This window comes from Girardinichthys multiradiatus, chromosome 9, assembly GCF_021462225.1.
Source record: "Girardinichthys multiradiatus isolate DD_20200921_A chromosome 9, DD_fGirMul_XY1, whole genome shotgun sequence".
Classification (NCBI taxonomy): Eukaryota; Metazoa; Chordata; class Actinopteri; order Cyprinodontiformes; family Goodeidae; genus Girardinichthys; species Girardinichthys multiradiatus.
In genome coordinates this window covers 22,389,074-22,398,906 of record NC_061802.1, presented here as the reverse complement: position 1 = coordinate 22,398,906, position 9,833 = coordinate 22,389,074, and the positions used below count along the sequence as shown (strand labels likewise).

The window sequence follows — 9,833 nt, the reverse complement described above, 5'->3', positions numbered from 1 at the left end:
AGTATCTGGAATAGTTTTTAGCGCAAATGTCTTAGGACACTTGACACAAGACAAAACCAACTTACAAGTAACTTTTCAGCAAGCTTCTTTTAAGTCTATAAGTTCTTAATATTGATGAAAAAGTAATAGTTATAAGCGATATAATCTGACAGTGGAACTAGATATTATTCCAAAATTCTAAGTTATAAAATTGGAAAATGTCTTGTTCTACAGTGAGGTTTCACTTTTTCATCATTACTCAAAACCTATTGATATAAAACAAGCTCCTATGTTTTGGAGAAAATCTTTCTTCCTTGGCTCAAAAGGATTAAGATGGACTGTAAACCTTTACCTGAGGGGGAAACCAAACTCCTCCACTGAACCCTGAAAGAAAGCCAGTGAGGTAGATGCCAGGTTGTTGGGAGCTGTACCAAGATACATTATCTGCACAACACAGCAAAGATGTAACAATAAATTTCATAGCTTATAAAATTCTGCATTTATGCATTTATAGAAGATACTGCACCTTTCGAGAGAAACCATCAATGCCACCAAAGATAACAATGTTGTACCTAAAAAAACAGAAAATATGTCATCATTATCATTAAATATAGTCACCAAAGAGGCTTGCTTCTCTTACATTATGCATGTCTGTAAGAAGGGACAGAGCAAACTGGACTTATTGAGGAAGCTAAGTTCCTTCAAGGTTTGCAGGAAGATGCTGCAGATCTTCTATCAGTCTGCTGTTGAGAGCGTCATCTCTTCTGCCGTCATATGTTGGTGCAGGAGTATCAGAACCAGAGACCTAAAAAGGCTCAACAGCCTGATAAAGAAGTTTGGTTCTGTTCTGGGGACAAATGTGGAACCTCTTGAGATACTTATGCAAAGAAGGATTCTTCATAAAAAGAAAATGCTGGACAACCCTGACCCTGACAACATCTTCATGAGACTATCTTGAGAAAATAGAGAATTTTCAGTCAAAGGCTTCTTTAGATTGACTGTGATACAGAACACTACAAGAGATCTTTCCTGCCAACAGCCATCACCATCTGCAATAACTCTTTGAATAACCTAAATTAATGAGTTACAACATTTAATTTCCCTTTGGAATAAGGAAAGTTTTTATTTAAATTTAATTTGAAGCGAGGTCTGCAGAGGAAGATCAGGTACTGCTTATGTTTGGCTATGTTGTAGCACAACATGCAGGACACTGTATATAATACTGAAAAAAGCTGAGCTTTTATTTCCAAAAGGTATAGGACATGCTATGAAAGAAAAAAAAAATGCTACGGGTTGAATCTATTTAACAAGCATACTTCAAAGTTCGAAGGCCGTCACTGAAAAAGATAAATGATTTACCCTATTAATTTGTGGTTGGTATCAATGTGCATCAAAGACTGAGGGCCAGGAACTGAGTACGTCCGTCGAGCTATGCATCCTGGCTGGACCATACGTGATGCCATTCCAATGGTGTCTACACGATGCATGGACGCTCAGACTCTATCATACTGCACCCTCAGTCCCCTGCCTTGCAAAAGGGCCTTTACCATTCGGTACCCAGAGTGAGGCTGCCTGGATTTAATGTCTCTCACACATTGGTCTAAGTCATCATCTGACATGGTGGTGTATAATGCCCTCACTGAAAGACGTGACTCTGCCATCCATCGATATACAGTCCGACTGGATATACCCAAAAGTTTGGCGATGCATGGGACAGGGAGAAGGAGTTCTAAAAGACTGCAAAGGTAGTCTGAGCAAGGACCCAGCTGGTCCTTGTTCAATATGCACAACAGTTGTTTGTTGTTCTTCACTTTGTTTTTCTAAATAAATTAGTCTGTGCAAATGAGCCAGTGCATCCAAAATATTTGAAGGAACATCTACCTGACAAGACAAGGCATTTAAAAAAACAAAATCTTGAGTGCAGATAAAAGTCTAAGAAATCCAGATCCAGGGGCATACGTTCAAGAACGTGCTCCAAACGATCACGGAGTCTATCAAAAATATGATCCAGTGTCAACCAGAGGCCTTCGCGGCTGGATTACCAGTGAGAAATAAGAGTGACGGCAGAGGAAGGTGGAAGTAGCAGTGGATTTATTCAGGCACACACCATCAAGCTTAACAGCATCAAAAAAAAACCTTAACAAGACACAATTGCAGCCTTAAATAGGCACAGCTGATAAAAGGACTAAACCATTCTCTTCATGGAATTTAACATCTCACAACTTCCAACACAAACATACATTTTATCAAATATATACATGTTCCCCCTTACTTTTTATAAATATTATATATATATATTTTAAACCTATACACCCAAACACAATAAAACCTCACAAATACTAAGTGCACAAATCCCCCACATTTTCCATGGTCTCTGCCGGAACCTATAAATGGTGTCTGGACCCCTGGTGAAGTATTTGTCCAAACACCCTGGAGAGGACACAGAAAAGATAGGTGAGTCACTTCCTTAGCACAACACTTCTCCTTCAGACACTTTTAAACAGACTTTACACAAACACTTGCTCTTGTGACTACATGACAGGGTTTCAATGATTCTGCTGGTATGGTGTCTCTGTCAGTGAACCCTTGGTCTGACTGATGTATAAGGTCAAATAGAGTGGGGATATCATTCCCAAGTATAACTGAATATGGCAAAGAGGGGACTACCGCTACCTGCGACAGGTACGTCTGACCTCCCACTGTCAAATAAACCTCAGCTGTAGGGTAAACATGTTCATCTCCATGCACACAACTTATTTTAGCCCCCACCCCACTTAGCCTTTCTTCTGAGATCAAGCTAGCGTGCACCAGAGACTGGAAGCACCCAGAGTCAAGCAAAGCTTCCTCTTTTTGCCCATTAACTAGAACAGGAACAGTGCAAACTTTCTTTTCTACCATCTCTGTGGCTGGTCTTGGAACTGCACACAAAAGAGATGGCTCTGATTTCAGGGCAGGGCAAATGTGTTGTGTATGGCCAAAGTTATTACAATTATAACATCTTAAATCTTGGTCTGACGACTTGGGAAATGACTTTTTAACATGGTGAGGTCTTTGGGAGAGAAGCTGCCGTGAACTAGAAACATTTCTGGCCTGGACTTGACCAGACCCCTGTTCAACACCCAGTGGACTTACTTGGTTGGGCATAGTGGGTCTCCCGGCCAAAATAGGTGCTCTTGCTCCCCTTCCTGGCTGATGTGAAAACCTCTGCCAGGCCAGCTGCTTCTTTGGCCGTTTTTGGGTCACGCTCACGTATCCAGATCTCCAACTCTGGATTAACCATTCTCAGAAACTGCTCCAGAATTATCTGCTCAGAAATTTCTTGTCCAGTAGATCTTTCAGGTTTAACCCATCTTGAAAACAAGTCTTTCAATCTTACATAAAGTTCATGTGGCGTTTCACCTGGTTCAACCCTCAGGGATCTGAAGCGGCGTCGATAAGTGTCAGCCGTGATCTCATACTTTGCCAGAATTGCTTCTTTCACTTTGTCATAGTTCTCAGAGTCTGCTATATCCATAAGAACAAAAGCTGTGCGAGCTTTCCCTGTTAACAGGGGGATGAGACGAACAGCCCACTCTTCTCTGGACAAGCGACACACCTGGGCCATCCTCTCAAATGTGGTCAAGAAATGTTCAATGTCATCATCCACAGATAAGTGGAGAGATTTTGGTTCAATTATAGACCTGGTACCATGGGCCACCTGGATGTCACCACCATCTGATTCATTGCCATGTACTTCAGATGTTGTGGGGAGAGGTTGTGCTTCAGAATAATCCGGTTTATCAATTACAGCATTTATTTGAAGCTGAATTTGTTGAAATTGATGCTGCATGCTTTTCCACCTTTTTTCCTGAGAGAAATCTTTCTCCATCTTCTGGTCTCTGGCTGCCTGAGACTGCAAAAGAGATTTCACCAACTCTGCCAGTTCCTCCAACCTGTCCTCAGGATTGGCTATTGCCAGGGCCTCTAGACCAGATGAAGCTCCAACTCCTTCAGGCTCGTCCTCTTGCCCTGGCTTTTTCCCACCTCTAGTTCATCATCTTGTCACTGTAGCTTGAGCATCCCTCTCCTGACACCACTTGTCAACCAGAGGCCTTTGCGGCTGGATTACCAGTGAGAAATAAGAGTGACGGCAGAGGAAGGTGGAAGTAGCAGTGGATTTATTCAGGCACACACCATCAAGCCTAACAGCATCAAAAAAAAAAAAACCTTAACAAGACACAATTGCAGCCTTAAATAGGCACAGCTGATAAAAGGACTAAACCATTCTCTACATGGAATTTAACATCTCACAATTTCCAACTCAAACATACATTTTATCAAATATATACATATTCCCCCTTACTTTTTATAAATATTTTATATATTTTTTTCAAACCTACACACCCAAACACCATAAAACCTCACAAATACTAAGTGCACAAATCCCCCACATTTTCCATGGTCTCTCCCAGAACCTATAAATGGTGTCTGGACCCCTGGGGAAGTATTTGTCCAAACACCCTGGAGAGGACACAGAAAAGACAGGTGAGACACTTCCTTAGCACAACACTTCTCCTTCACTGACACTTTTAAACAGACTTACATAAACACTTGCTCAAGTTTCACAACAGTAGACCTTATTTGTTCTGACTAACAATTCTCCTTTCACAGACACCCACGCCACTTCTTAATGAGGAGCAGATGTGCAGAGCCTGGAACAAAAGGCTACATGCTCATCACTAAAATACTCAATACATATTCAATAAAAATGTAAACTTGTGTGCAAATGATTATGTGCAAATCCATGCCTAAAGTGCAGTGCTAAATAAAGTGTTTGTTAAAGTGCTAGATAAAGTGCTTTTAATAAAGTGCAAAGGCGCTCTTAAAGTGCTATGAATTACTTAAATAGGGATAGTCCACATAATGAAGACCTCTTCATTACATCCAGCAAAAGTTCCTTGAAAAGACAAAAAAGAAAAAAAAACATGTCAAAAAAATTGTCAGTAACATAAAAGTATTTTGAAATCAGGTTAGTATTGAGAAATCACAGTAATATAAATTAAATTATATTTAATCTAAAATAAGTTAACAGATGTACTTACAAGCATATATTTTCTTCAAAATGAGTTAAAAATCAACTGAAAAAGCAAAGGGGGTTGTTTATAGTGTTACTAGGTAACAGAACGACGTTTTGTACCGCAAAGTAAAAACAATGTAAATTAATACTGTACATCAACACTTGTCAGATAAGAGAAGTAGTATTTTGGATGATGTAACAACAATAAATGTATTAATTCATTCATAAATGAAGCCACATGAATAATACAGTAGTTGAACAGAATGGGGTTGTGGTTATAATTAATGTCGGAAGTGTTCACAACCCCTCCTTGAAGCATTTAGGATCAAGCGGTAGAAGACGCAAGTAGTCGCGGGTACTTAGTTGGATCGGCGCGGTTTTGTTTGGATTAAACAATAAAAAGAAACGATAAAATGGTAATGTTTTGTAGCGTCTTTAACTGCCACAGTCATTCTCGTGGCCGTAAAGGATAGAGGATCCCAAATAGATTACGGTTTTTTCAACGTGGAAGAAAAACTATGTAGCTCAGCTGTCAGAGCTGGGTGGCCGTTGTTAGGCGACCTAACATCACCTTCACTAACATTACACGACACATCTTGGTGTGTTCTCTGCATTTCCACTCAAGTAATTTTCATGTAATAATATTTAAATCTTTTTCTCTTGGCTAAAAAGCAGTACATAAGCTGCTAAGCTTCATATGTCTAAGCGTGTCTTTGCTATCTGTTGGGAAGCCGATCTACGAATTTTACGTTTCCGACCCTGACTGGGTTTGTCATTGTTTACATTAGTCATCAGAAACAACACTTGACATAACTGTTTAGCATTGCACTGTTACCAAACGTGTAGTGGGCTAAGAACCGTTGTTTGGGAGACGCATGTTTTTGTTTACATGCTATCTGCACGTAACTTGGTGATAACAGTGTTGAGGTGATTTACTCTGTAAATCTGAAGATCCTGCACCCATCCGTTAATAAACTACAGATGAGCTTCCAGGGATTTGTAATTTTAGAATTGCTCGTGTGTGTAGGCACTCACTCCACACACAATATAATCAAAAACGTCTGGGACCGTTACTTCTGGAAGCTCGTTTAAGTTGCTGCTCCACTCACTGTGTTCGTACGGGTCGAGCCCGTTCACTGACTGGATTTTTTTCAAGGTATCAATGTCTCGATACGCTGTCTGACTTGTTTCTATACGGAATCCGTGACTTGCTCCGCTCACGACCCACTATTTTTACTGGTAGCTTCTGTTAGCAACACCGGTGTTTCTACCGGCAATATGGCGGCAGCAATCCCAGAGTGCAATGCGGCGTGACGTCCATTCCCAAGCCCTATAAAAGGCAGCCATATTAGCTTACTACATTAGCGGTAGTATCTCCTGAAAAATTAGAACTTTACTAAGACTGCCCATCTCAGTCTCACCTAAGACAACATACAAACAACCCAGAAAGTCGCCACCCATCATGCGCAAAATAAAATATACTACAGAAATATGAAAGCATTAAACTCACCGTAGGGTTTGCGTTCGCCTCCATGGTCGCCAGCCTCGGTGATGCGTCATGTGATTGGCTGGGTGTTGGAATCTGACATCCATTGCTAATGTCTGTGACCTGAAGTAACCTTGCCATTTTTACAGCGAATTTTTAGATGCTGAATTTGAGACAGCGAATTTGAGCAAGTTGAATTTGAGGACAATTAAACTATTGTATTTGAATTTTGAAAAGCTGAATTTTTTATATGCTGAATTTTTTAACACTGAAAAATTAAACTGAAAATTTGATCACTTTGGAATAGTGATTTTTTTTAAAAATGAAAATTGCAACCATGTACAAATAATGACGCTGAATTTTGTTTTAGGTTATAAATATATTCTGAATTTGTTTTAACACTGAAAAAGTAAGCACTAATATACAACATTCAAATTTCAGAGGCATTTTTTATTCAATTCCTGATGGCACATATTTACTTCCATAGAGGTGTTCCAGGCACATCCCACCGGGAGGAGGCCCAGGGGACGGCCCAGGACACGCTGGAGGGACTATGTCTCTCGGCTGGCCTGGGAACGCCTTGGGCTCCCCCCGGAGGAGCTGGAGGAGGCGTCTGGGGAGAGGGACTTCTGGGCGTCTCTGCTGAGTCTGCTGCCCGGTCCGCGACCCGGTCTTGGATAAAGCGGATGACGACAAGTACAAATTATTCTTTGGTTGGTAAATTAAATAATCCAACACCAGGTCATTTGGAAAAGGAAGCACAAAGACCATACTGTCAGAAGACATAATGAATTCTTTATTTTTTTACTTATAAAGTGGGATTTTGAATTCTCAAATAATGTAAAATTATATAATTTGTTTTTTTTTTTTTTTTAAATGAATGCATTTTTTTTTTGTTTTTCTTTGCTCACAGCTGAGTCACTGACAGTTTTCATGGAAGCGCTTTAGTTCTTTTTTGTTGTTTTTGTGGGGCCAAAATGTTTAACTCTGGCAAGGCTAATGTGAGCCAAAGAGGAGATGTATTTCTTGCAGATGAGTTTTCAGAAAGTTCGCTCTGGTCTGCTGCTCTCTGTGATTTATGCATGTTACCAAGTCAAAGGCTTTTGCAGTTATTGGACTAGAATAAGTATTCAACTGGATGACTGCCACAGGTGTAAACATATTCTTATAATAAAAACAATTACAAAACAGAAATATATTCACTGCATCACATCTTTTGGGATTATATTTAGTTTATTTTGTAACTAGAAATGAGTTTAAGAACTATGGCTTTGGAAGTCACCTTGAAAACTGCCTTTTAGTGGCTTGTCATTTACTCATACAAAAAGGACAAAGAGTTATCCATTTACAAAAAAATATTTGTGTTTGCCACCATGATGATTAATATTAGAGGTATAAGGGAAATATTTAATTGCTTCAGGTACAACAGGAATTAATTTCCTCAAACAATCCATAGGCAAATATTTCTTACAAAAATCTAAGTGAAAATGTTTTTGATTTGCAAAATTCCTTTTTTTTTCAGATGTTGCACTGCTTTCCCAGAAAAACTCTGCTCTCACACTCAGGTCTTGCTAGTTAACAAATAGTTGCTGCTCTCCCTCAAAACTTTGTCACTTTGACTTAACGCTTCTCTCACAGATCTTCTGGTTCTGTTTGAATCCTCCTCGTTACGTTTTAAACCTTTTCTGCTTGTGGATAAAACCTGCTTACTTTAAATTAAAGCAAATCTTCAGTAACAGATTATTAAACAATCTAAAGCTCATACAAAATATCTTGCTATGAACATAAAATACCTATGAAAGGTGTGAAAGTGTGGGGTATCTCATAATCTTACAGCATTTTTCTCTTCTCAGCCTTCTGTCTTATATCTGTTTTGAAAGACAGCGTCCTCTCTTTGTCAGCTTCTGGGCAAATTGCCATCTTTTACATGGCAATTTGCCCAGAATTTCCCCCTCAACTGTGAGCAAAGAGGCAAAGAGGCACCAAAGCCTGAAACAGGAAGTTTTGCATTATATTCTTGAGTACTAATATATGTTTTTCTAAAGGTCATAAAATCATGTTTTTTTATTTATCATAGATAAATATATCACTATGGAGGTCACATATTGTATAAAATGCTGCTTAAATAAATATGTCTACCATGAATGTCTACTTTTTAAAACCTGGCCAAACTTCTCCAAAGTTCTTCCTAAAGGAACTTTTACTTAAATTGTTAAAGGACTGTGATACAGTTGCTGAGTCATGAATACCACACTCAAACAAGCTGGGACAAAGTCAGGTTGGGGTGCCACACACTACCAGGGGGAAAAAGTAAAGGCGAACTGTATACAAATGTGTATTAAACACCTTAAAATCTAAGTCTTTCATCTGCTTCCATATGGAAAACAGCTTAAGATAATACAATCATGTACCACCAGAATGTGGAACAGCTTTATCCCTGAATGTTATGGCCTGAAAACACACCAAAGAGATTAAAGACACTTAAACACACAAACACCGGAAACTATGAGATGCTGAGTCATTTACTCAAGGGGATTCTGTTGTTGCAACATTCCTCCAAAACATTATACTTTTTGTTCTTCTGCACTCTTTTAATTTTGCTGATAAGAATCTTTGAAAAGGTTTTTGTCCCGTGCTAACTAGTAGTTGATTTCATTTATATTTGACTTAACTTGGCTTTATACTGTTTTCCCATTTAATGTATTTATTGGAATTTTATGTGGTTGACCAGCACAAAATAATGACTAATTGTGAAGTATATATGATATAGATATATGCACTGTATATACAAGTCTTTTATTTTGTTTTTTATGAATAAAGTCTGCCTTTCTGTTCACGCACTGTTGAGTTGATAATTACACAGACTTACTTTTAGCTGCAATTTGTTTAACTGTATTCCTAATTTAATTTTAGTCTGGACTTTGATTGTGCCATTCTAACAGATTAAGATGCTTTGAATGAAACCAATCCATTGTAGGTCTGACTGTATGTTTTGGATTGTCAGCCAGTTGGAAGCTGAACCTTTGCCTCAGTTTCAAGCCCTTTTTTAGCCTCTAGCAGGTTTTCTTCTGGAATTGCTCCAGTAGACAGGAAACACACTTTTCTGTCACCTCTGACTGGCATTCCTGTCCCTGCTTATAGAAGGAATACCCACAGCATGATGCTGCCACCATGGCATGTTCAGAGCATAGACTGCAGAAGGCACTTGAAATTGGTCAGGCCCATTATACCTCACCACCCAACACACTTTCCGAAGAAGTGTCATTATGCTGGATAAAGTCTCTGGCTACCCTCAAAGCATCCACTGTGGTC

General features: G+C 39.2%; 1 protein-coding gene and 1 long non-coding RNA gene across 9 annotated transcripts; one reads left to right on the top strand and one right to left on the bottom strand.

Annotated features, from left to right (window-relative positions):
• Positions 1–2,048: 2,048 nt before the first annotated feature.
• Positions 2,049–6,558, bottom strand: LOC124873536. 7 transcript variants are annotated; one of them, XR_007039560.1, is made up of 5 exons: positions 6,145–6,474; positions 4,860–4,915; positions 4,562–4,670; positions 3,112–4,160; positions 2,049–2,409 (listed from the first exon to the last, which is right to left on the bottom strand). XR_007039560.1 is itself a non-coding variant. In XM_047374245.1 (4 exons), the coding sequence occupies exons 3-4, from the start codon at positions 3,845–3,847 to the stop codon at positions 2,285–2,287; spliced, it is 861 nt and encodes a 286-aa protein (XP_047230201.1). In that variant the 5' UTR covers positions 3,848–4,160; positions 4,860–4,915; positions 6,546–6,558; the 3' UTR covers positions 2,049–2,284. The 7 variants fall into 7 exon arrangements, 5 of the variants coding, with proteins under 5 accessions (XP_047230201.1, XP_047230203.1, XP_047230200.1 ...); XR_007039561.1 differs by lacking the exon at positions 6,145–6,474 and adding an exon at positions 5,061–5,971; XM_047374245.1 differs by lacking the exons at positions 4,562–4,670; positions 6,145–6,474 and adding an exon at positions 6,546–6,558.
• LOC124873538 lies at positions 2,357–4,851 on the top strand. Of its 2 annotated transcripts, XR_007039564.1 has the most exons (4): positions 2,357–2,433; positions 2,522–2,661; positions 4,431–4,503; positions 4,630–4,851. It is a non-coding gene; the product is annotated as an uncharacterized LOC124873538 (long non-coding RNA). The 2 variants fall into 2 exon arrangements; XR_007039562.1 differs by having other exon boundaries at positions 2,427–2,661.
• Positions 6,559–9,833: the final 3,275 nt, after the last annotated feature.